Source organism: Nestor notabilis, unplaced genomic scaffold (assembly GCF_000696875.1).
Source record: "Nestor notabilis isolate BGI_N333 unplaced genomic scaffold, ASM69687v1 scaffold18002, whole genome shotgun sequence".
Taxonomy (NCBI): Eukaryota; Metazoa; Chordata; class Aves; order Psittaciformes; family Psittacidae; genus Nestor; species Nestor notabilis.
In genome coordinates this window covers 13,529-41,174 of record NW_009917176.1, presented here as the reverse complement: position 1 = coordinate 41,174, position 27,646 = coordinate 13,529, and the positions used below count along the sequence as shown (strand labels likewise).

At 40.7% G+C, this 27,646-nt stretch overlaps 1 protein-coding gene across 1 annotated transcript; it reads left to right on the top strand.

Moving 5' to 3' along the window:
- Positions 1 to 907: 907 nt before the first annotated feature.
- LOC104413858 (voltage-dependent L-type calcium channel subunit beta-4) lies at positions 908 to 27,646 on the top strand (the record flags this gene model as incomplete). Its single annotated transcript, XM_010024969.1, has 12 exons — positions 908 to 1,027; positions 1,346 to 1,468; positions 5,367 to 5,497; positions 7,829 to 7,905; positions 8,264 to 8,283; positions 8,391 to 8,471; positions 10,595 to 10,653; positions 14,836 to 14,945; positions 16,529 to 16,680; positions 19,495 to 19,590; positions 26,047 to 26,232; positions 27,131 to 27,646. Coding segments are annotated over 12 exons (1,161 nt in total), but the record flags the coding sequence as incomplete, so codon positions are not given.

Here is a 27,646-nt window from a genome sequence, read left to right as displayed (position 1 = left end):
TCAGAGGTGCTCCTGGAAGTCTAGGTTCAAGTCCTAGTCTTGTTAGGCTCTGGGTCAAGCGTGTGTCTGAGGTGTTGGAGGAAGGGGGATTGGTATTTCAGATGCATCATGAGTAAACATTCCCTTTACCTTATCTGTTTCACTTGGCTCCACACAAGCATAAATATTGGCTGTGTAGGATGCTGAAGTCAATTTGCTTTATAGAAAGAAAAAAGGAGCCACTGCATACTTCAGATGTTGCCAGGCATCCTGAATAATATCCCAGAGAAAAAAAATCTTAACTGTGGCAGTACCTTATTTCCTCCTTTATAGGAGGTTAAGTTCTGCTGCTGCTTGTATGTGTTTTTTTCATTTTATATCACTGTATAGTTCTTCTTTTGCCCTGTTGAGTAGCTTTTAATAATGCAACTTTTTGCCACTTTTTCCCTCTTGAAGCACGGAACAAAGCTTTATGTGAGTGGCACCTGTGGCAGGGAGGGAAGTACAGACACAATGGCACTCTATCTAAAGGGAGGGGTGATTCTAACCAAGCTTTATAACACCTTAATTATATTTGATGTGACCTAGCCCTTCACAGTCTTCAATCTAAGGTTGTCAGACAGGATTTAAATAGTATAAAGATTTCTGGACAGTGCCTGCACCTGTATTTCAGTGTGTCAGTAAGAAAGTGAAGAGATGCTTTGAAAGTGGTTTTTCTTGAGATTTTTGTCTTTGGCTTAGTGCACCTGATCAGTAAAGCCAGGTTATTTCTCTGCTAAATTCTGCAGATTTTTTATGCAAGCAACATTCTGTAAAACCCACTCAAAAGAAATTAAATAAATATTTTAAAAGTATTATATGACTCTGACTGGGGAGGGGGTTTCTGTTTCTAACGTATGTTTTCTTAGTGACATGAATTTAATTTCAGGGCTCAGCAGATTCGTACACAAGCAGACCTTCAGACTCTGATGTCTCTTTGGAAGAAGATAGGGAAGCAATCCGCCAAGAAAGAGAGCAGCAAGCAGCTATACAACTTGAAAGGGCAAAGGTGTGTTCTTTTTGGCTTCAGTAATACCTAAGTTATGTGGCATTTATCTTTTGCCTAGTGTTAAAATTCACACTGTTGGTTTATAATGATGGCACTGTCTTTGGAAATAGTTTGGCAACTGAGTCAAGTTATCTGCAGGCAAAATGTTTGGGGGACATAGTGTAAATATACTCAAGCTGAACTCTGCTGGCTTGTGTGAAATTATTAGGTCTCAATTTTGATGTATTTGGGAAATGTCCTTTGCTAGGTTTTTGGTGATTTGATAAAATTCTTGATTCAGAAGTTTCCACTGTTCGTGATGTGTGTTTCTGTTTGTAGTCCAAACCAGTAGCATTTGCTGTGAAGACTAACGTGAGTTACTGTGGAGCTCTGGATGAAGATGTTCCTGTCCCAAGCACTGCCATCTCTTTTGATGCCAAGGACTTCCTACACATTAAAGAGGTAAAACCAACAACTAGTAAAAGGGAATGTGAAAGGGATCTTTCTACATGCCAAGTACTGTACTAAGATTTAAACAGTTGGCGCTGAGCCATACCAGATTAATAAGAGTCAAGAGCTGAGTGGAGGCAGGAGTGCACAGCACATATGTCTGATTAGTGATGATATGGTGGTGGTTCTTCAGCCTTTTTGGAATTCCAGCACCTTGTGGTGGTTATCTTGCACTTTTTTAATGCTTGATGTTACTGACTTGTTGGATTTTCATGTCACAGGAAGGAGGTAACATCCCGTTATATTTTAAATACCTTTCAACATGGTAGATTCAGATTCTTTTCATCAAATGAAGTTTCTGATGGATCATAAATTACATAATGGAAAAGAATTCTATTGCTCAGAAAGCGGAGTAGCACCAGGTTACACCAGGTCTTCAAAAAGCATGGGATGGGCTTGTATAGGAGGAAATAAGACTTAGAATAATACAGTAAGAAAATAAAATATTGAAGAGGACATACAAAAGTAAGGAAAAAGGAAGGGAATAAATGAGCCCTGAGTATGACCTTGGTAGAGAAAAATACATTTTATTTCATGTTGAGAGTATTTTCTACAACTCTTAACTTGAAGTGAGGCCTCTAAACTTGCATAAACTCCGGTTGTTTTGTAGATTTGTGCATAGGCTTGCAGCTTGCAAAAACATTTTTCATCTCTGCATTCTGGGTTTGTTTTAGAGTGTTCAGTACTCATTTCTCTTTTCTTTGAATATGTGTCAGTCATCACTTCAGAGCACTGATCTCCCTTAGACTGAGCACATTTAGGAAGAAAACACCTGCTTCTGCACCTCTAGAGGCAGAGATTGGTGATAGAACAGGGAGGTTGCATTAAATTCTTTCTCCCTGAGAAGGACATAGGAGGGACAGTTGATTCTCTTGTTCCATTTTCTCAATTTGCTGTAGACAGATGAAATTTGATTTGGATTTTTTGTTTGTTTCTTTTGTATGTTTTTGTTTGTGTGGAAAGATGCTTAAATCCCTGCTGAGGAATTGGAGCTCTGAATCTGAATCTGCTTATTGCTGCATGCAGAATAGCCCTTCCTGTTCGTAGCCCAAGAGAGTGTTCTGTTCTGCCTAGCACCACACCTGATCTCCCTTGATGTACGCCACTTTATAACCTGCTTCCCATCAGGGAAAGGTCCTTTGTTAGCACTCAAAGTTGAATGCAGTCAGCTGCATCCATTACAGCACTTAGATCACATTCTCAGCTACCTTCCCCAGTGTTTTTCCACCCACACCAGAAATGTGCCCTGCCTAAATACTGTCTTTCTAGTCTCCATTGTCCAGTGTTCATGTAACTCTGTGCATCACTATTAAAACAAGTGTTTGATCTTGGTTTACCTAGGATGTAGCGACCTTTATATTCAGGCCAGTGATTGAGTTTAATGTACTAAGCTCCTACCATGCTTCCCTGTAAGTTTTTCCAGAGAAGTGTCCGAAGTCAGAGTCTTGGCATTCTGTGAGTTTTCTTCCAAGATCTAAATAGCCAGGATCTCATTGCCACTAAACTGTAAGCCATCTGGCTTACTGGTATTTGTCAGCTCTGCTAAGGGTTTAGCACAGTTCCTTTGTTAACACTGAAACCTTCAGCTTGCCTGAAGCTCTGGCTGTAATTCCTTAGGATTTCAGGAAAACTTCCCGTGCTGGAGTCTAGCTGCATGGAAAAAGGCTTTGCAGAAATTGTTTTTCAATGATCTGGCAGGCTTGCTTGGACTAGAACAAGCATGGTTCCAGATTTTAGAATAATGCTAAACTAGGTAAGAAGTAAGGTCACCCTGTTGACAGGATGAAACATCAGCAGTAACTGATGAGTTGCTGTATTGAGAATGTGTCCTGTATGTCTCATCTGTGTCCTACAAGACTATACATTATGTCCTTACTGAAAAGATGAAGTGGCAACAATAACTGACAATGCAGAAGAAATCATGGGCATGGCAACGGATAGGAACAAGCTGTCGTCCTCCCACATGCTGAATACGAAGAATAACATATGGGAGGTAATGACCTAACGCAAATAGCCCTGTGTTCCTTGCTGCATTGTTATCATTTGTATTGTTCAGATACTCTCAGCATAACACTAATTCTGATGTCATGTCTAGAGGCATCACCCAGAGGTTCATGACCTGCTAATGGAAGAAAGATTCCCATGTTCAAGCTGTACATTTAAAACCAAAATAGAATGGGTAGTGCTCATGGAACTCAGCTTTTGCAGTGATATAAATCCATTGATGGATTTCTCTGATTTACAGCAGCAGAATGCTAGATACAAAAGTATTTGTTTTAAAGAACGTAAACAGTTTGTCAACTTGAGCAGAAGCAATATATTTAAAATTAGGTTTTGTTTACTGTCAGTTTCTGAATTGGGGTCATAACAGCATGAAGAATAGAGACTTAAAAGGTTGAAGCGCTAAAATAATGGAACATCTTCAATAAATAACAGCTATATAAAGAGGACAGGTTTTCAAGATGAGGATTTAAGGATTGCATTGCCCTTAGCTGTATATGTAATATTTGTGTTTATGTATGGATTAATAAAAAGGCTAATTTATTTTTCAAAGATGCTGAAGCTTTATATGTTTCAGAGACTGTTGTATCTTTGACAACTAGGATATGGTATTTGTGTTTCTGCAAGAAGTAGTGCTTGAGAATATGGAGCCAGGACAACTGATCATTTTAAGATGAGATTTCTGTGGTAACTTTTTCCTCAAGGCGTGCAAGGAAATTGGTACACTCATGCTGTTCTTGATGACTTGACAGTCAGTTGTGAAAACTAATGTTTCTTTCGAACACTGAGATGCCTAATGAAGCATAGCAGAATATAAGGTTTTCTTCAAAAAACCTTTTTTTCTTTGAGTGCTAATATTTTTCTTCAAAAGCTCTGCTGCAGCCAGCTACAACAAATCCATTTCCACTACAACATCCACTATGATACCACTTCTCATCTTTCCATCGTTAAAGACAGGGCAGATTTCCAGTAATGCAGAAAAACGTGTGTTACTAAAGGTTAATGATAAAATTAAATCCTGTACTTTCAGGTATATATTTAAGTTTCTTCCTAAAGGTGAATTTTTCTTCAACTGTCATACATTTAAAAGTGTATGCCTCCAGAGTTTAGCTACTTCTAGGCAGTGGCACTATAAAAGCCTTATTTCTAGAGAGGTGGTTAGAGCTCTACGATAGCATAACCAGATGTGGGTTTGATTCACTGCTGAAGCTGGTAAGTTTTCTGTGTTGTCTTGGATATAAGTTTGTCTTTATTTTGGTTTCTAGAATGGTGTTTGTGGGGCTTTTCCACCACATGAGGTTTTTACAAAGGGATAACATGTTAGTAATGCCCATACAAATATCTGGAAAGGAGGGAGGAAAAATGGCAGCGGTGGTGGTGTTATCTTAGGTGTAGACCATTAAATTGTACAAGAAACCATTAACTATTGTTTAGATGGTGATCTGAAGGTGTTGTTATAATGTTCGACTGCTTTATATGGCTGCGGTGACATAGCTTGGTGGCCTTCATTCACCAGAAATTGGTTTATCTCATTAAATCAGCATCACACTCAGCACCTTAGTTGGTGACATCAGAGGAAAAGTCACAGCAGTATGTGTTGGGGCAGTTGAGAGATAAGCCAGTACTGCTACAGATAACACTGCTTTTCACTGTCTGGCTGCAAAGAAGACATTAACCTTCCAAATACCTTTAACTTCACCCAAATTCACATGGATGGTCCAGCATTCAGGTGTCAGTGTGATTCTGGTTTCATTGATCAGTATGGAGTTAAGGATTGTGGAAAACAAAGTAAAGGACTTTCAGATATGGAGCATTTTGAACTGAAGCCAGTAACCTTTCTGTGTTCCAGAAATACAATAATGACTGGTGGATAGGAAGGCTGGTTAAGGAGGGCTGCGAGATTGGCTTTATTCCAAGCCCGCTTAGACTGGAGAATATCCGCATTCAGCAAGAGCAGAAGAGAGGACGTTTCCATGGAGGGTAAGAATGCTGTAACCTTTTAAAATAATTTAAAATCATTTCTGATAATAGACAATATTTTCAAAGGTCACTTGATTCTTTTTTATTGCAGTGCATTTGGAGGAATGTTTGATTTGGGATTCCAGATGAAAATATGTATTTGCAGAGAATAGACGTGTTAGATATTGACAATGAGAAACAACAAAAAAGTGTGTATTGACTTTAGGAAAGATCAGTAGTACAGTATGAGTGGTAATGACAGAAATTTCTGAAGGGCTAGAGTTTCACATCCCCATGGCTTTAAGTCAGTGTTGGTGCTCAAAAGCTGCCAGATTTTTTCCCCATCTGTTATGTTCTTAAGGTTGTGGGTTTTTTTCTTTCTTTCTTGTCTTCCTCTCCATTTTGGCCAAAACCAGACTCTTCAAACTTTGTAATATGAGCTTTGTCGTTTGACCTGCTTTATTCTTCATGTTCCAGCTTCAGCATTCTGTGTCTCCATGCTGCTAGAGCTGGAGATTGCAAGTCCCCAGAAAAATACAAGCTTGGTCACAGATATAGGAAGTGAAACAGATTTGTCATAATCTCAGTTTAGACACTCAAGTAGCTCTTCCGTTGGTTGAAAACACAAATTATCTTTTTTTTATTGTTTTTTAATTACTTACTACTAATGTATTATTCACACTAATTGAAAACCAAATTTAAATGTTCATACAGATAACAAAACCTTTAGTACTCTGGAGTAAAGAGATGTGAGCCAAGTGAATCTGGACCTAATAGGTATCAGTAAGAGGAGCATAAATTTAGCCTGTTTAGTACTGTCAGGGAACTGGCACACTAATATACTTAATCAAGGTCAGGAATCGTTTCAAGTATAAACCATCTAGGGAAATGTTTTTGGAATGATTGAACAGCATTAACTGTGCTTTTTCCAAATTGCTTTTATAATTTTGAAATAGCTTCAGAGGAAGCCAGTGTATCTCAGTGTACACAAAGAAGATTATCTAATTCAGAGAGATGGACACTATGAGTATTTAGCATAGTGCTTCAGATACAGCATATTAGAAGAATTCTCTGCTTGTGTGAAAGGGCATGACTCCACTGAATCACCAATTCTTGCAAAGATTTTCTCTAATCTCACCTATGGAGAATATTAGGAGTAAAATCAAATATGAAAGAGAGCAGAAAGATTGTAAAGGGTATCTATTAAGATTTTAAGGAGTCTGCACTAACGCTCCTGGATTTGTATGGTAAAATTAGATGTATAAGGATAAAATAGTTTATTTTGAGCACCTTTGTTAGATATAGTCATATGGTTTCTGTACCTTAAGATTTCTGTAAAAGCTGTGACTAGCTGATACTAAGGCTCTGTATGATTAGGAAGAACTCTACTTTTGTCTGAGTAAGGCAGTGAAAAGTCATCTATTAAAGAGGCTTTCTACAGTCTAGTATATGTTCACAAAGAATTTGCTAAGTCCAGGAGTAAACAATCTCTGCTCTGGAGAGCATATGGCAAGAAAGCAAAGGCAAAATACTGATGGGAACTAGTATCTTCTTGCTGGTCTGTATGTAAAGACGTGGATTGTACCATGGGACTATGTCACCTGTGGGAATCAGATTGCTTAAGCAGTCCTTTTTTCTGTCCTGAGCTCTCCTTCCCTCCTCCCATGTCTTCCTTAGCTGCTGGTGCAATGAGCTGAATTACAAAGCCGATTCACCTGAACATCTTTTCCCTCCCCAAACTAGCTTCTTGCTCCAGTCTGCTGTGGGTTTGCTGCACAAGCAGTAGTGCTGGGTGCATCACACAGGGAGAGGAGGGCAGGGTTTGGCATGGCAAGGGTAGAACTGCCTGGCTGGATGCATGGAGGTACAGTGAGTGGACCACTATTGCTACACAACAGAAGCTATTTAAACCACCAGTTAAGATCCCAAACCTCTCAAGAGATGTCATGTATGCTGGTAGGGATAGAGGAGTGTTGGGTGGGGGCTCTCATGCAGAGCTGGGCTATTCACTGAGTTTAGCAGATGTCTATGACTGGAGATTCTGTGTTTCCCAGCCTACAGGCAGGTCACAGAAAAGCTTCGTTCAGTCTGTATTGGAACCTGTTCTCCATCTGTAGCCTGTACACAGCAGCTCTTCCAGCCGTGGAGGTCTACTTAATTACAGACACTTTGGTTCCCCATGTCCCTGCCTGGTGCTCTTCACCTCTCACTTGAAAGAAAGTTTTTTTTTTGTAGCATGAATGTGGGTGAAGACTCCTTTACTGTGTGATTTCTCATAGCTGCTGCTTAAAACCTCACACATTTGCATCTCTGGGTGCTTAGTGTTAATGGGGCTCTTTTTTTATACCATAGGAAATCAAGTGGAAATTCTTCTTCAAGTCTTGGAGAAATGGTTTCTGGCACATTTCGAGCCACACCTACTTCCGCGGGTAAGACAATTTTATTTAAGGAAAGTCTTACTAATACTTCTGGTTTAAAAGCCATGTATGAAAAATGCAGGTTTCCCCCCTTTGCTGACTTATTAAGACATTTTACAGAAATTGCTTGTGTGCGGAGGTGGAGAAAGACATCTATTTCTAGACATGCGGTAGTTGCTAAGGGACTGGGAAAAAGTCTCAGGAGAAGTGGCAGAATGGAATGACTGTCCAGTTTAAAGAGGGCTAACCATAAGGAAGGTGCACTGAGAGAAATCCAAAGTGCCTTGACATAGGAATTTTTGTTTGCAAGTGTTTTGGTTGTTATCTACAGTGTGTGTTTTTTTAACCAAGTTCTCATTTGGTCTTTTAGCAAAACAGAAACAAAAAGTGGTAAGTAGTACTTTTGCTTCCATTTTATTTTATTTAATTCTAATACATAATTCCCAGGATTGGGTCTTCTTTGGTTAATGATCTGAAGGGTTGTTTTCTTCTTCTAGACAGAACACATTCCCCCATATGATGTAGTACCATCAATGAGACCAGTTGTCTTGGTGGGTCCATCACTAAAAGGCTATGAGGTATGTAGTCTTGGTACTTGCAATTAGTATTTTCTTATCTGTAATCTTCCTGTATACAGTATGTGTGGTTCAGTATGACTGGTTTTATATGATAATTCAAAGTGATCTTAGCTTAAACAATTTTCAAAAATGTTGTATAAGAACCAAGAGCATAGTCAGCACTTTGTATTTGCGTGAGGTATCAGCTGAGTATTTTTCTGCCTTAACAACAGTGTCTGTTACTTGTGATGTTTCAGCTAATGGGTAGGTAATGTAAGTAGCATAAGAGTTTTTTTGCAGTTTTACTGCTTTAAGCACTGTGCACATCCATTATTTTCAGTACAGATATTAAGTAAGAAAATCAGAATTTCTGTCCACTACAAGAAGCTGGAGTAGTCAAATTAATTAGCTAAACTTCTGTATACATGTCAAGTTTTAGTCAGACTAGCACATGCTTTAAACCTAATTAGCAAAAAATCTGAAGACGTTTCCCCGTTACTCTCTTTCTTTTACTTACTAAAACTTTATATCCATTTTCCCGTGAAACTCAGTGTTGGCAGATGAAGTGGCTGGACTATTGCAGTGTATTCAGTTTTGTTCTCCAGCACCTGAAACTGAATATGGGAACTAATGGTTATTACTTCAGCATGTTTTCTTGACTTTTTTTCTCTTGTTAAGATTATTAATATACTGAAATACTGAATATAATTCAACCTTTAACCTTTCTAAATTATTTCAGCGTGGAAGTGGGTATGATAACATGCACGGATAAACAGGACACCCATTCTTCAAGGCTGGTGCAGATTCAAATGAGCATTTAACACGTGCTAAATGAGCATAGGCTTTTAGCAGGGCATTTCAGTGAACTTAACCATCTGTTAAGTGTTTTGCTGAATTGGGAACTGAACAAACATGAACATAAAATCAAAGATAAACTTCATTTAGCTTAATGTTGTTAGTACTTTACAGGATATTATTAAACATATTGGAATGGTTGTTTCTGGACGATTACAACATGGTACCATTATTAGCATAATGCAGTGTTCTTGCATTGAGTTTTGTTGTAAGAATGGTTGGAAGTGTAGTTTAGCTAAGTAGGTACTTGGTGTTCTACTTTCTACCTTTTGATTTTTATGGTGATGTTTCTTGACAGGAGTGAATTTCAGCCATTGACTTCCAAGGTGCTGCAGCACAGGTTAATTTGCCTAGGGTCTCTCAAGATTGGAGGGGAGGGAGGCTGTTTGTTAGTACACACCTGTATAAATATACCCTCCTGCCTTTGTTTGCAAGAATAATACTAAATGTGACATCTTGGACATATAAAGGTGTATAAATGGTAACCCAGAATATGAATTTCAATTGCAAACAGTGGTCTACATAACAAACCCATTGATCTTACTTTGCAATCTATGTGAGAAAAATTCCTTTGACTGTTATTTTTCTTACTGAATTCTGAAGGAACCATTTTGAAAGATAACCTAGAAGAACTAAACAGCCAAAGACCTGGGGGCTTTAATTAAGTTCCTGTGTAGAACTGGCAGGTAATAGATGTCAGCCTCAGTTGTCCAGAAAAGGACAAGGCGCTCATTCGAAAACGTAGATGACAGCTGTTGGGGCTGAGCATCTCTCGGGTGCTTTACCATGTACAGGAATGGGAGCATCCATTTTTTCTGCTTGTACGCCTCTCTGAGAATAGTTTTTCTCTTCTGTTACAACAGTCATCCAACATGATAAATCTTGTATCTGGAGTTTTAAGTCCATTCTAATAATGTTACTGTGGGAAAAAACAAATGATCTGTTCAGCCTGAATAGTTTCATATGCTTCTGATGTGTTCTGAAGCCTGCTGGGAATGGCATTGCTATGGAAGGTGGTGAGGTGTGCTCTAATGCCTCAGTGCAAGTCAAGAGCAGAAAGAGTGACAGCTCTCACATCCTCCGTTCTGTATTTTGGAGAATGAGTCAGAAAACTTGCAAGTATTTATTACGAAGAGTGGTGCCAAGAGCATGAAAAATAAATGATTGCCACCTATAAATGGTATTGATTGTTGGAAGTATCCTTACTTCTACTTACCTCTTTTCTTGCTTTTGACTTCTTTTTCTCCCTGTTCAATCCTCCCTGTTCAATCTTCCTCACCTCTGCAAAGGTGACAGACATGATGCAGAAAGCTCTCTTTGACTTCCTGAAGCACAGGTTTGATGGGAGGTGAGACATACTGTCCTTTTCATGCTTTTTCCCCCCCAAGCATTACTAATTTTTAGAGAGGGTTTTGTTTTGTTTTTTTAATGTAAGAAGATTGTTGCATGTTCAAAACTGATCTACTGGCTTTGTATCAATGCTGAAATGCAGCCAGCTGTGGAGTGGAGCACAGCTAATATATTACTAGAAGTGCATGTATCTTCATATCTGCTGTGTCTGTAGTAGGATTTCTTAGGTTTAACAGCATAATTCTGCCTCATTATCTTACCAGCCTGAAATTACATGAGAAATGTAGATGATAGGTGACTGGGGATCATGGGAAGTGTCAAAATATCTTTAAAGATGGCGTTACCAGGCTCAGGTTTTTAATGTTGCCCATGGAGGTGGGCTGTGGCCCTTGTTCAGCCGGGAGCTGGAGAGAATGTGCCACCCAGGGAAGAGCCCTTTTGGGAGAACCTGGCTCCTAGCTTGCTGCTGGCCCTCTTTCCCCTGGAGCTCACAAGCCACTAAGCTGACTGTGCTTTGGGTAAACTGAACTGAGAGGATTGCCTTTTTTCTAATTTTTCAAAGAGCTGTCCAGTTCCTTTCATGCCATGGAACAGTTGAGAAAGCATGAGTGGTTGCACATGGAAGTACGGTTTTATTCACAGTCCTTTGGGGAGGTGAAAATTCGCTAACCACTGGATACAAAAGTGTGTGCTGCTGGACCAACTCAGCCAGCTGCTGAAGTGTGAATAATAAGTGCCTCTTGATTTTATTTTGAAGTTTGCTATATTTGGGCTAGGTTCATTCCAGCGCTTGTTGTGAAGTTCCAGGCTCCTCTACAGCAGGATGTTCTCTAAATAAAACTAATCACACTCTAGCCTTAAAATAAATATCAGAAATAGCAGATTTTAACAAGGTGCAGAACAGTGCTTCAGACCAACACCTAAGAAAAATCAACTCTTAAATATTCTTGGTAGTCAAAAACACTTAAAAAGGCAGTTTGAAGAAGGAAATGACGAAAACATAAAATATAGATAAAAAGTGTGTCAGAACTTCAAAAACTGTAAGGAGGGTTCATGTTGTTCAGCTGGAACACAGATGAGCTGTGAAAAGGATAATTTGGATTTATTTGCTTGGAACATAGTCTTAGTCCGTGGCATCTCTTCCTTTCCACTGGAGCTCATAAGTAATCATAGGTGTCTGCTACATCTTTGGGATGTTCTCCCCTTCCGTCATCCTAGTTTGTTCGGTATATTCTAACTGTGAAAAGGAGCTTATACTGTGTATAAGAGTAAGTCAGCTTTGAAAATACCTAAAACATTGGCACTAGGACAATGAATAGTGTCTGTTTAGAAAAGGTGGAGTAGGTTTTATGGTCAAGGTACCTTTTGGGGTGCAGTGAGGAGGTGGCAGTGCTGAACTAGCCCACAAACAGCTTAGATGAAATGTTTAATGATGAACTTCCATGCAAAATATCTCGTCTCCTTCGCTACTTTTAATTGCCCAGCTCAAGTGATTTTAGCACATCCTATAGATGTAGTGATTTATTTAAAACCTGACAGATGAAGCACTGTATGTGGCAGCCTGCAGTTAAATTTGTCATTTTTCTGAGCTGTTTGTGCACCGTGTCAGTACCTCCTCTCCCCACGCTCAAGCAGTGTGACTGCTCTGGTTCCACTGCAGGTCACCATGTGAGCCCTGGTGCCCGTTCACATTAAGTATAGCTACAGAACCACAGCATAATGTTCTCTTCCAGCTGTTGGCATATGTCTGTCAGCTTTGCTGATGGTAACTGAGATTCATTGTTTTCAGCAGAAAACCATGGCAACTGGAAGTGGTAAGTCATCTCCAGTTGCCACGACATGATTGCTATGAGTATACCATTTATAAGGTATATTTTTATACCCTATATGAATCACAGAATCATAGAATCCCAGGTTGGAAGGGACCTCAAGGATCATCTGGTCCAACCCTTCTAGGCAAACCATGACCAGCACCCTGTCCAACTGGATCTTAAGTGTCTGATGTTGGTGAGTCCACCACTTCCCTAGGGAGATTGTTCCAATGACTGTTTCCTCTTTTGTCCAACCAGAATCCCCCTGGGAGTAACTTGTACACATTACCCCTCATCTTTTCTGTGTAGGTCCTTCTGAAAACGAGTCTCCATCTTCTTTGTAGCCACCTTTTAAATACTGGAACGTGATCTTACATACTTAGTAGAGGCCTGATCCATGAAGATCAGCAGTGCCTAAATACAGAGGGAAAAATGTAAAGCACACTTAGACTCACCCATTTAGGCTGCCTGATCTGATGGGAGGCAGGACTGCTCCTTGCCCCCCATCCCTCTTCTGTCTTTTCTCTCACCATGTCCTTGGTCTGCACAAAGTGATAAAAGGGAGAGATTCTGCCTGGAGCGAGCTATTTTTTGGCAATCCTGTTGCCATTAGCAATATTGGCAACTAGATCAGGTAGAAGTATGAAATTTCATCCCTGAAAAAGTAAAATGCCACAAGCAAGCTGATACCATTGACTTAGCTCTGAGTAACTTTAGAAAAATGCTGCTTCTTGGTCTTCATGCCAACTTTTCTGGCTTTGAGGTTTTTTCTTCTGCACCACTTTTCTTTTTCTTTCTTTCCATCTCTTCTACAATTTTGTGACAGGTACATGTTACCAAGAAAGGAAATAACTGTCCAAGGATGGGCTTTTCTATAGATTCCAGTAAGACTTGGACTAGCAGGACTCTTCTCCCACGTCTTAATGCACTTGGTTTCTGTCAGCCCCTTCTTTTGCAGCTGCAACATTCTCTTCCGGCCAGTGAACTAAAGTAAAGACCTGAGGGCTGTGTTGTGCAGGCCTGCTGAAAGGAGTCTACTAAAGCCTGGCTGACATGAGGCCTTCAGGGAACGCTTGCTGCAGAGGCTCTAACAGTATCATTTTCTAAATGGATTGTATTTAATCACTGCTGTGTAGACCAGCCTGACTCTGTACAAAACATAGTAAAGGCACTTCTTTTCCCATAACCTCTTTCAGCAACAGTGATACTTAGAATTACTTCTTACTCAGGAAGATTGAAATGCTTCCTATATCTGACACAGTAGGAGAGCATTTGTGGTCCTTTCTCTGTTACACGTCTCTGATTCCAGCAGTCAGAGGTCTAAGAACTCCCTGAGCCAGAGATGTGATCTGGATCATCGTGTTTTATTGTCACTTTGTTGTGGTGACTTCTAGACCCATGATCCATTAATTTCTCTCTTTTTTTTTTTTTTTTTTTAATTAATTTATACTTCTGGTCTCTACTGCATTTTCTGGCAGTGAATTTATTTATGCATTATATAGAAAAATACTTGCACTTCTTTTAAACCCTACATCTGATAAGATTTACGCAGCTCTAAACGAAATGACATTCTATGGAATAGGTGCTAGTCATTTCCAGCTTGCTTTCTTTTTATTATTCATGGTGCTTTGGCTCATCACAGTCATCCTAAATGAATGTTACATGAAGTGATTGTGTGGTTTTATTTTATAACCCTTTGTCTCTTGTCAGCTCACTGACAGGTCAAGTAGAAAAATCACCTTCCTTAAAGAGCAGGCTCCAGCAGTACAGAGAGCTGTGGCTCAACTTAGTTTTCTCCTGTTTGATTGGGAGCCAAGCATTTAGCTCATCGGCAGAGCTCCCTATCTGGAAAAGGAGAGTAGAGTGCCTGTTGGAGGATCAATATCCCAAAGCAAGGAGCTCTGTTCAGTGACCCAGAGGCACTCAGCTATGAGTGACATGGTCTGCTCAGATGCCCAGGCATGGCCCTTCCTTATGTCCCAGCAATATCAGGATTAATCAAAGGTTTAACTATCTGGGAAGAAAAGGGCTGTTACTGTTATGACTCTGTTGTTCTGTATGCCTGAAGGCTTGCTTAACTTGAAGTATTTATGGTACTGTATAAAGTCATGTAGGGGATGACTTGGGGAGGAGAAGTTAACTAATGCATTAAATAGAATAGCAGAAACTATATGCCAGAGTCTACAGTAGTGTAGGAAAGCATTTATCTTTAATTGTTCTTTAATGATGACATAACTCAGCTGCAAAACGTGTCTGGGTGGTATTTTACTGTATTTGTACTTTGGAACGGAAAGTAGCTGTAAATCATGCACAGTGCACTGAAAATTTGACTACTGTGTTTTTGTTCTGTCCTGTGTTCTTACTCATAGGATATCAATAACTAGAGTGACAGCTGACATTTCTCTTGCTAAGAGGTCTGTTCTAAATAATCCAAGCAAGAGGGCAATAATTGAGCGGTCAAATACAAGATCCAGTTTAGGTAAGACACTGATACATAGGTAATTATGAACATGGTTGCATATTAGAGGAAAGTGGCAGGATTTCAGCATTCAGAATGTCATCAGTTCTGCAGTTTTAAATGTATCTACAGCATTCTAATGTATAATTCTGAATTTCACATACCCAAATGGGAAACAATTTTTTTCCTGACTGAGGAGAGGCAACAGAGCACAGGGTACTGTGTTAGCCTGATGTTAAGCAATTACCTGGGCTAGAGCAAGCAGTACTGTAGGTGCTTTTTGTAAAAGATGAGTGAGGGGCCTGTCGTGTAGTTTGCTGTTTCCTTCCAAGGTGAGTTGGCCTCACAGCTCTCTCTTCTCAGCCCTGTGCTTTTAATTCCATGTCACAAGGTGCCAAATAGCTTTCACCTTTTCCAGCCAAGGAGACATGTTGTTCCTGACCCTGGGACTGGTTTTGTATTTAATGCTGAACAGCTTCAGCTTATTTTTGCTGTGTGGCCGTGAGACTCTGGGTCTTCCCACCCTCTCCTCACAGTGTCATGACTGCTGGAATACACTTGCCTGGTGAATTTTTATTCCTTTCACACGGGTGGAAAGCTGTGTGTGGCATATGTGTGCCAGTAACTTGGTCTCTGGGGCACCATCCTGGGAGGAGCTGGTTTTCAGCCTTCTCAGGAAGAAAAGGCTCTTAAACCCAGTTCTCCGACACCCTGAGTGACTGTTTGAACTAGAGGTGTAGGTCGTAGGACACCTGACTTGTAGCTGGCCTTCTAGTACAGGAGTAGCACCCCAAAATTAAGTGCTGCAAAGATGAGTACTGAATCTTTTTGTGCCTGTGAACGCACATTGCTCTGCGGAACAGCTCTCAGGCAGATAAATGCATGTGAGTTGCTGGCATACAGCTCTTCCATGCTTTGGTGGTATAACTTACAGGCTTCAATTTGTGCTGAGTTTATCTATTAAAATTTGTCATGTGCATGTGAATGATTAAGAAGGGTCAGAATAATGAATATCAGAAATATAATTTACATGGAAATAAATTTCTCTTTTTCTACAGACAAAAGTGCTTTAGTATGAACATTGCCATTACTGTCTTTTTAAATAATGCCCTGCCAGTTAATTAACATAAACACTTTTTTGTGGTTACAGAATTAGGAAATCACATTTCTGCTTTTCATACAGACTCTTCTTTAAGTTAAATCAGAATTACAATCTAAAAACAAAAAAAAACTTTTAAGAAATACGCATACATTGCTTTCTCTCTAAAGTAAAAAAAAAAGCTATTTAGCAGAGTTGGAAAATATGCTTAAGTCTATTTTGTGTTAATAGAAACATAAATTTAATTGTATGCAATGTTTAAATACACTGATATTATAAAGGAACATAGTACAGACATTTTCAGGCAACAGAATTGTCTCAAAGGTAATATTTATTTAAAAAATTGCCTTGAGTAATAGGTTGTTTTATGGAAATTACATTAATTCACATATGGAGTTCACATAATGAATGTGTAGGGTCTGTGAAAATAAATGGGTGATGATATTTTTGTCTTAAGTAATGCTGGGGTTGAATGGGTTTCACCTGTTTTGTTTTCCTTTGCTAGCTGAAGTACAGAGTGAAATTGAAAGAATCTTTGAGCTGGCAAGGTCCTTACAACTGGTTGTCCTAGATGCAGACACTATCAATCACCCTGCACAACTTATCAAGACATCTTTAGCACCAATTATTGTCCATGTTAAAGTGTCTTCTCCAAAGGTAATGTATCTCAGCCTTAAAAAAAGTGCATTTGAGAGGGACCTGGAGGGCATTGTGGCAGTGAGCAGTGTGATATCTGCACCTGAAGAAATCAAGAATGAGATGAAGAGGAAAAAAAATGAATTATTTAGATTGAGGGCTTGACAAGGGAATGTCTGATGCAATTTCTTGTTTCTGCCCTAAACATTAACGTAGGCTTACACTGAGCCTTAGATGAGGAGCCCACCAGTTCAGTAGGCAAAAAATATTCCTGATGAGCCAGTTCTTCCTGTAGCTCTCAGTTCCCCTTGGCAGTCCCTTCACAGCACCCTTACCTCAACACAGCTGTAGTTCTGGGGTTGTCTCCCTACAGGCCCCAACCTTAGGCTGAGCTTCAGAGAAGACACTCAGCCCTTTGCCCACTCCCAAGGCAGTTAATGATGGTTGCTGTTGATCACAAAGCCTGTCTGCTTTGGTCCGTGGCTTCCAGCTGGGGCATATTGATACACCATCCACAGCTGGGTCTGGGCCAGTGTGGCCAGGCCACTGGCCAGCTCCTGCTGCACAGTGGGACTGTTGCTCAGGAGGACAGCATGGACTCCACCATGATAATGGCTGTTAGTGCGGAAGGGGGTCTAGAGTCATGACAGAGACTCTAGATCTCATGGAATCAGCACAGCAGTGGTGGGATGCTGCCCAACACCTTCTGGAGTGACCACTGTGGCACATTAGAGATGTCTCTGGAGAGCCACGTGCCAGTTCTTGGTGCAGATAACCAGCAAGAGATTCTGCTGGACCTGCTTCTGGGTGAAAAAATGAAGAACTGGACAGAGTTGTGAGGTCTAAGACAAGCTTGGCTGCAGAAACCATGAGATAGTGGAATTTAAGATCCTGAGAGGAGCGAGCAGTACAGTTAACAGAATTGCAGACCTAGACCCTAGAAGTGGCTTGTTCACTCAGCAGTAGCGAACGACTCACTTGGATTACAAAGCAGCTCGGGAGCTGCGTGATCTTCATGGACAGCTTCCTCCAAGCAGAATTTCCTATGTGGAGCTGGACAGGACAGCAGTGTGGATGAACAGGGAGTAGCCTGAGCTCATATACAAAAAGGAGGCACACAAGATGGGTGAGCAGACAGGCATTTTGGTGGGAAGTTGAGAAAGCCAGAGTTCAGCTGGAGCTAGAACTAGCAAGAGATCTTAAGGGTAACAAAAACGGCTTCTGCAAGAACATGGGAAGCAGAAAGAAAGCTAAGAGAAGTGTGGGCCCACTGCAGTCTGTGGCAGGGACCCACAGTAGTGGAGGGTTGATGTGGAGACCACCTAACAAACTGGGTATCTGCAATACCAAGGCACCAGATGGGGTTAATCTGAAGGAGCAGTCTCATGCCATTGCAAAGCTGCTCACTATTGCCTTTAAAGCTGTTACGCAGCCATGTGCAGGACAAGAAGGGGATTGGAAGCAGCCAGCAGGGATTTAACAAGGGCAAATCATGCCTCACCAGCCTGGCTGCCTTTTGTTATGAGATTATGATCCCAGGGGACATAGAAAGAGCAGTGGCTGCTGTTAGCCTTTACTTTAGCAACGCTTTGATGTGGTCTCCTTATAGTATCCTCATGAGCAAATAGGCAAGATGTGGTCTGGATAAGTGTGGATTTTAAGGGAGGTGGAAGTTTGGATGGACCGCGGGGTTCAGGGTGCTGGTCAGAGGTATGAAGTCCAGCTGGTTGCCAGTGGTGTCACTCAGGGGTCTGTACTGGGGCTAGTACAGTTAAACATTTTTGTTAATGACCTTTGGTAATGACCAAGGTTGCGGACAGTACCTGTTCCGAGGCAGGTTAATATGCCAGAAGGCAGGGCTGTCATTTACAGGGACCTTGGCAGGCTGGAGAAATGAGCTGTCAGGCACCTCTGGAAGTTCAGCAAAGGCAAATACCAATTCCTGTGCCTGCACTGGAGTAGTCCCCTGCTTCAGGCCAGGCTGGGGCTGACTGGCTGGGGGGCAGCTCTGCAGCCAGGGACCTGGGAGGCTTGGTGGGTAACAGTTTGGACAGGAGCGAGCAGTGTGCCCTTGCAGCAGAGAATGAGTCATATGTTAAGGTGTACAAGCAAAGATGGGTCAGTCCTGGCTCAGAGAGGTGATGGGGTCTCCTTGGAAGTGTTCAGAACTCAGCAGGATGATGACCTAAGCAATCTGATCCTGGCCTTACTTTGAGTGAGGGATTGGCACAGAGACCTCTAGAGGTCCTTCCGACTTAAAAATCTGTTCTGTGATCCTGTAATTTTCTTTGAAACTTTACAGAGAATGATTTAGGATTTGTAAGTTTTCCACCCCTCAGATAGTGGTAATGAACACAGTGGAAAGAAGAAAAAAGAGTAATATAAACTGTGTGTGTAAAATAACTCTGTACCCAAAATACACCTCAGAACAGATTAAGTAACAGTATTATTACTACACAATATAACGTGCTGCAGCGACTGTTGTGCTGCAGCAATCCAGTATAATTGTGTGTATATATATAATTTTCATGGTCCTCTAGAAGAATACATTTGTCAAAAATAACCTGTTACTTCAAGTAGAAGAAAGCAAAATTACCATTTACACTGCACTTGAAATATTTGCAAAAGATCAAATGTGATGCAGAGTGAAGTGTACACAGCTTTCAGGGAGGTTATCAGAATAGCTTGTGCTTCTACTCAAGGACAATATTTTACCGATTTTGTTTATCAGGAAAGAGAGCTTCTAAACTTGGAAATTCTCCAATGGGATGGTAGGCTGAGCTTTATGGAGGTATGTGATTCTTAAACTCACTTTCTCCTCTTTTCCTGTGTCAGGTTTTGCAGCGACTGATCAAATCTAGAGGAAAGTCACAAAGTAAACACTTGAATGTTCAGTTGGTGGCAGCTGATAAACTTGCACAATGCCCACCAGTAAGTACAAAAGCAAGTCTAAAGAACTTGTGATACGTGGAGTTTTAAAGATTCCTGATGTGCTGGTCCTTGATTATAGCCAAGCTCATATGTTATCACTTCACTTTGTGGTGATTCAGTCAGCCCTGCAGTTGCAACCCTCGATCCGGTTTTATTGCTAAGAAACTAGTTGTGTGATACTTTCAACCTGATTATCTACTGTGCTGGGTTTATTATGATCTTTGGCAAGGTCACAGGTCAAAAATGATGTGTGGTAAAACTGATCTGCTAGCACATGAACAAATGTCATCGTTTGTGGAGCAGTGCTATCTTAAGGTCCTGAAGGGGCAAAGTCTCAGATTCCTGATTTGGGAGGAGGCTGCAGAGGACTTTCTTTCAGCTGTGTAGTGAGTCCAGACACACCATACAGGTACCTATCGGAGCCACTGCTCACCAACCATTTTATCAAAGATACAGATTACTCATACTGAAAAACCTGCTGCTTAAAGAGCAGAGGTCCTGCTAGATAGCTGGTTAGGCAGGCAGTGCTGTGGGGAAAACATGTACAAGGGTTTGGACAGGGCAGCTCGAACTTGTTTTTATTTTTGAAAACCACACCTGGTTTCTGTGACGGAGGAAGCCACTCAGTGGAAGCAAACTTGGATGTGGACTTGTTCTTACAGCGTTCTTACACACAGTTGTGTGTAACATCGGTCTGGTAGCACAGAGACAGCTGTTCATACCAGGGAATGATGAGTCCAGCTATGGCTTGGTGATTTCCCAACTTTCTCGTGCCAGAGAACTGAGCAGAAATTAGATTAAGTCAGAGAAACTCAGAATAGACACTGGAAAGGTTTCCACAATCATTCTTTCTGACTTAAAATAGGAAAAGTGCTGACAAAAGAAATGTCTTGGAACAGTCTAGGAACAAATCTGAGAGTTGAAATAAGCAGAATGAATGCCAGACCCTAATGCTCAGATAATGCTTCTAGAAGACTTTTCCCTGTGCTTTGTAGACGTTAAAGCAATCACCTCCATTTCAGATGGCTTTTTTTCTTAATTCAAATGCAAGTAACAAAGTTCATGAAGCTTCTGTTCTGGAGCAACGATCCACAAGGATTTTTTTCCGTTAAACTTGGTTTTGTATACTTTTAAAGATGCTAAACTTCACAGCCTCTTTCTCTCTTGTCCCCACTGGCCATAAAAAAATAAAATAGGTATTTCTGAGCACTCCTAAATTATAGCAATAGATGTTCCTGTTGGTTGGAATTGAGGCTGGGCCACATCTCCTTCAGGTCAGTGCTCCCATGCCCCTCAGATGTCCCAGAGCTGCTATTGCTGGGACTGGTGGTGCTCCATCTAGCAGAAAGGGAGACCTAGAGAGAGCTTTCTCCTTCTCTCTTCTCTTGCCCGCTTTTAGGCTAGCTTTTAGGCTTTTCAGGTTAGCTTTTAGGCTTTTTAGGTTAGCTCCTGCCATCAGACAGGCTCGCCTAATTGCTAGCTAGTGTGTGGGGACTGGCAGTTTCTGCTGCAGCTGCATGCCTGCCTTTGCCTGTCTGGAACAGCCTCTGTGGCCTCAGGTCTGCCCAATAATTCTGCCTTGGATTAGCAAGAGAGTGGAATAATTCCACGTGTTCTGATTTGCCTTCTGAAAAATGTCATTTCAAGCTGACTGTCACTGCTGGTGAGTTCAGGTTATGTTTGCTCAGTAGCTTCAGACAGATACAAAATGAAGAGTAATGAATGTGGATCTGTGAAAACTGAATTTTTGCAGGGTTTTGTAGTGTTTTGGTGGATGTTCAGGCTAGATTCACACTGAAGTGTTACAACGCAGAGAAAAGTAAGGACAGAAATGTCAGTCAGGCTTGACTGACATTTCTGTCTTCCGGAATGGTTTAAAGACACATCTAGAATGAGAAATATCATTCATATTCCTCCTATGCCTGATACAGAGCAAGAATTTAAGTAATTCAGAAAAGTGCTGGTGGTGGTGTGGGTATGGGGGGGGAGGGGCATATTTTGCTTTCTCCAGTTACTGCAGTGCCCGCTCTGCCCCACACAGCTTGCCGTTTCCTTCATGGGTATGGGTTTTGCAGCCATCCTTGTGCGTCCCCCTTGCTCCATCAGCAGCACTTGCAGATGTCCAGCTGTCCAAAGTGGTAGATGGCAACTGTGTATGCATCCAGCTGGTCATATTACTGCATTGATCTGTAAGCTTCTGGTTACAGTAACTGTAGATTGCTTTGCTCACTGTTTCGTCCTTGTTTTCCACTTTGAGCAGCACAGAAAGATGCTCAAGCCATCTCGAGTTCTTCTGGAGAGCTCAGCTGTATTATGTTTCTCATGTGTAACCTTCTACAGAATTGATCTCTCTTAAAATGATGACTGAGAATTCCTGTGAACCATTCAGGTCCCATTAACTAAAACAAAACTGTACACTTTTCTGTAGTACAGAATAATTTCTAGAAAAGCGTATACTCTCCTAATGGGTATGAGCCAAGGTAAATGGAGTTGCACCTTTCTGAATACAGCTTGTGGCATTTACACCAAGCTTTCACTGAGCTTACACACAGAACAATCCACTGCACATTCTTCACATTTGAAAGGTGTATATATTTTTCCACCTGCATAGAGAAGCCTGTGCATGTTTCACAGTTGTCTTTGCTCTTTATACAGTGATCTCCTCTAATTCCTCTTGGGTTTGCTCACATCAGTTGAAATGAGGCAAATAGCTGCACTGATGGAAATAAACTGCATGGAGCAGCAGGATGCATGTTGCAGCTTGTTCATTGCATTACAGCACTTAGATTGTCCATCCCCAGGATCCAGTAAACTCTGCCTTGACACCCAATCCAATAATTGTATTTTATTGTCCGAGGGAACAAGGTGAGACCCCACTGGATAAGAAAATACTTCCAAATTTCAGAGCATCCAGATTTCAAACATGTAACCGTACTTGCTCAGGGGCTGGCTTGCACAACCTTCTGGAGAAGCCATCTGATCAGTTGTGCACTGTTTGATTCAAGAAAGTTACTGCTGCTCTGTAGCACATGAAGGGAGATAACAGTCTTAGTTAAGTTTAATGTAAAGGACAAAGTTGGTCCATGACTTAAGTAAAAGTATACTGCTAAGACCAAAGATACTGCTGTCTGTCTTCTGCACTGTGACCTGCTTCATCTGTTCTGCAGCTCAAATTCCTGCAAGAGGAGTATTTGTTTTAAGTGATGGTACTTGAAAACCATAAAACCCTCACTTTTTTTTTAAATTTGCTGAGAGCCAGCCTTAAGTAATCAGATGGTGCTGAATGTCTAGACGTGTTAAAAATAGCTGTCTTTTTTGGCATGTTGAAGTTCAGGAACTGCTTTCATTATTAATTCCTTGCTAATCTTTCACTGATGCTGCTCAAGCCAGTGCTAATTGTGCCTATTGCTACATGACTCCGTTAAGCAGGAATAGATACGGCTCAAAGAAATGTGAGCTGTGTTAACCATAGAGATTTAAATACACTAGTTGTATACAGTTCATTATGATTATTTTTTTTAACTACTGGAATCATGCCAATGTGAAGAGAGGGTACATATCCCTGTGGTCTATTTGATACAACCTCAAAAATACCAGAAACTTTACTCTAGGAGAACTAAAATGCATTGGTATAATTAAAAATAGCCAGTACACAAGGTATATCTACACATTCGAATTCCTCTTTCTCTGGTACACTTCCATCCTTGCAGTTCTGGCTGGGGCATCTGTTCCCCCAGGGCCTGAGCTCACATTCTCTGACCTCAGAGAGTAGGATGCTGTCTAGGATTGCCCATAGCTGTACGGACTCTGGGCTGTGCCTGAGGCTTAGTCCCTCTTCCCCTCCCTCTCCCAAGCTTTCTTGTGGGCAAGGAGGATGCCCCTGTGGTTGTGACCATTTTATTTTGTGTTGCTAACATGGGATGATGCACCTAGAGTATTTCACAGTGGTTATACAGTAAACCAAATGAAATAGCAGAGGACAGTGACAACTATTTTATCTTCTCTTTGGGAAAGACCACTGCTTTAATGTATATAATTTCAGAAATAGTGGTATATGGAAATGCTCATATGATAACTATTTTAGGCATGTAGTAAAGAGAATACTGTGGTGAATAAAATGCATTGTAAAGAGAACCGGGAAGAAATTGCTTTACTTTATGACCCTTAGAAGCAAGCATCTCCTTAAGAGATTGTTTGCTCCCAAATACAAAGAACAAACACAGTTTAGCTATGAGCACAACTGTAAATGGAAGAAAGAACCCAGGTGCTTTCTCTGTAATTCATTTTCCCTGTAAAACACTGTGGAGCTCTGGAATCGGGATCCTGCCAATTTTGCGGCTTTTCCAGGTGACCTTCAAGTGACAGCCAGAGAGGCTCACCACTACCAGTCCTAGTGTTGTTTTGCAGTTAACTGTTAGAAGGGTGACAGTACTACTGCAACTGTTAAAAGTTCTTCTTTCCTAAACGCACTTTGAGTTCACTGTCAAAATACCACAAAGCTACATACCATCACCCAATTGGATGGTTTAAGTATGTCAGCTAGAGAATGAGCTGTGCATTTCTTAGAGGTTGAGAAGGGAAGTTGTGGGCAACCATACTGGTGTTCCCATCGCTGATCTCTTTGTCTTGCTTCCACCTTGCAGCACGTGTAGTTATGCCAGTACAGCATTTTTTGAGCTTCCTCAATCAGCTGATGCAGGTTAAAAAGAAACTTGAGAATGGTTCCCTAGTTTAGCAGGAGAAGGTTGGTTGGAGTATTTGTTGACCTGCTTGCTGCTAAAACTCCATTGCAACTCCCTTGCAAAGTTGAGTTTTGTAGAGCCAGCCAGAGTGGCCTTCAAATCAGTGGGGCAGCTATGCTGAGAATGAGCAGAGCAAGAAAACTGCTTACTAGTCTCAGACCAGAAAATTACAATATTCCTTTCCTTCTTTAACAAAACACATACTACGTTCCAAGTGTAACATTTTAATTTCAATATTTTCCAAAATGAAGTATATGTAAGCAAACCACATTATTTTATTTCGATTCATTTATTTCCTATGTTTGGATTACTTCTTCCAGAAATGATGGTGTGAGGGATGTAATGGAATATGTAATGTGTCTTATATAGTGAAGGAGGGTGTAAAGGATAGAGATAAACAGAGGAGAAAAACAAGCATCAATAAACAGTGAATTTGACCGAAGGATGTAGTGTTAGGAGTGTTCTTACTAGAAGAAGACTCCACACTTGCTGGCAAAGGAGAAAATGTTTCTCTACTGTGCTGAAAAGAGAGAATAAATTTTAAAAGAAGTAAAATCGTTTTAGTATTAAAGCTCTGGACCAGACTTTTGGGCAGAAGATAGATGTATGATCAAGATTTATGACAAATTCATCATGCAATTTTACATCTTAATTCTAGAGATGTCAGCTCTACGTGTATTGTATAGATCTGTAAACGTGTAGAGGAAAAGCAGCCTGTGGTTTGTATCGGTTACTCTTAACACCTGCAGCACATGCACTTATTTTTCATTTCCTGTGCTATTTTCACAATATTTTTTTCCACTAAAGCATGAGTAAAGATTAAAGATGAGGTATGAGATTTCACTGCTGAAAATATGCAGATAAGACTTCTCTTGAGGGATGCAGTTTATGATGGATTAGTATCCGCTGTTTGTTGTCAGCACTTGTCATGCTGCTAATCTAAAAACAGTGTCCGTTTGACTACTCAGGTAGCCCAGAAACCACGTGGCTTTGAATTCCTTCTTCGTTCACTGGTAAAGAGCTGCCATGTGGGTTGTGTGGTGAGCAGGTCTGAGGCAGGGACTGGTACTTGCTGTAATGGTCAGGGGCTGTCCCCTGGTAAAGAGATTAATAGGGGAAACATCATACCTGCATGGTCATGCAGATATGAGGAGAGTAGGTAAGGCTCTCCAGGCAGGCAGAATTGAAGGTAGTTAAAAAAACATGAGTCTCTGTAAGTATATGAACAGCTGGATGTCTTACAGGAGCCTCTGAAGCACCAATACTGCTGTTAACAGAATTGCAAGCCACGTTCACTGAAGTGGAAATGGGTTTAGGGGCACCATTACTCTGGAAATGTGTTCACAATGAAGAAGAGAGATGTATGTGTGAGTCCTCAGTCCAAAACCAATGCAGAGCACCCCTTTGTTACCCTCACATCGAGCTTCAGTTCCTATCTTGGAGCAAATGAATTCAGTAAAGGATTCTTATGTCTTTGAGTGTGGCAGGGCTCACACAAGATTCAGTGAACCTTGCTGAATGGATACAGTGATTTCTGAGAGCTTTTGATCACCTTAGAAACCCACTTGTATGATTTTCCTTTGCAATCCCATGCTGTGATTCTTAATTATTGAAGTCTAAAGGATTAGCATCTCTTTAACTGCTTAACATATTTATTTATTTATTTATTAAATCTGTAATATCTTAACGAACCAAACTTTGTTGTTGTGATCAGGAAATGTTTGATGTAATTTTGGATGAAAATCAGCTTGAAGATGCTTGCGAACACTTGGCAGAATATCTTGAGGCGTATTGGCGTGCTACTCACACCACCAGTAGCACACCCATGACTCCTCTCCTCGGGCGAAATTTAGGATCCACTGCACTTTCACCATATCCTGCTGCAATCTCTGGGCTACAGGTATGTAAATACATTTCAGCCCTAAACACCAGTGCAGATCAGGTGGGGTTTTTTTTAATTAATGGGGAAATAGCATGGTATGTTTTATATATCATAACTTATATTTGCTTCATTAGTTGTTATTATCAAGGGCATACAGGGATAGAATAAGGGAGAATGGCTTTAAACTGACAGAGGGGAGATTTGGATTAGATCTTAGGAGGAAGTTCTTCCCTGTGAGGGTGGTGAGGCACTGGCACAGGTTGCCCAGAGAAGCTGTGGCTGCCCCATCCCTGGCAGTGTTCAAGGCCAGGTTGAACAGGGCTTTGAGCAACCTGGTCTAGTGGAAGGTATCTATTGGAAGGGGGTGGAACTAGGTGAGCTTTAAGGTGTTTTCCAACCCAAACCATTCTGTGATTATTTACTGTTTGGCTACTGCTGGTAGTAAGAAGGCAAGCTACGGCCCATAATTGGTGAAGCAGGAGCCAGACAGCCAAGTGCTGAAGCACTGCGACTGCTCTTTAATGGGGATTAAAATGTTCATAAATTTTCCAGCAAGGAGTGACTTCTTGAGGAAGAGTTAAATGACACTCTATGATAAAGTGGCATTATAGCCACATTAGAAATCAACCAGTTTTTTGTCTGGAAAAAATGTCATTGTAAATGTGACCCTGTCAGGTTGAGAATAAGCATGTGTAGTATATCAGTGCAGTTGAGCTGTAGTTAAGAATGTGGAAAAGTGTCTGTGATGATTCTGTTTACGTCTACTCTCATAACTTCACAAAACATTAACTTTGGGGTGAAAAACTTCCATACTTGTCTCTTGTATCAGCAAAATGTCCTCACCTTTTTGAGTTGAGTATGAATAAAATATTTTCTTTTACCCTTTGAAAAAAATTCTGACCATTTTTTTCCACAGGGATAGCTCAAAAACGGCTGAACTTTGAAACTTCAAACGTGGCATGTAAATAGTCCTTAATGAGAAGTACGTGCTTTACTAAGTTTGAAAACGGAAAATGTTTTTGATTAATAGTTATGAATGCTTGAGAAGATCAGGATTGCAGCGAACTTTTAATTCTGAATATTACAGGAGTTCTGTATGTGTGTGACTTTCTAGGAGTGTGCACTTTATAACATATGTCAACAACAGAGCTGAGCAAATTACATGTAACGAATAATTCATCTGAGAAATTTAACTTTTGTTCTGCTTGTAGTGTGTCTGGAAGCAGGTAACAATTTTGAAGGACATGATGCCTTGGTCAGTGTTTTCAATTAATATAAAGCTGTTTTTCCTGTGAGTGAATTGCACTTCACTGGAGGCGCGTGTTACTCACATTTCTAATGCTGTGCTTGATTTTATTAGGATCAGTAGGTCACTGTTTCCTCACTGGCTGAATGCACAAGCAGTGTTCTGTTACTAATAATATGCACATGT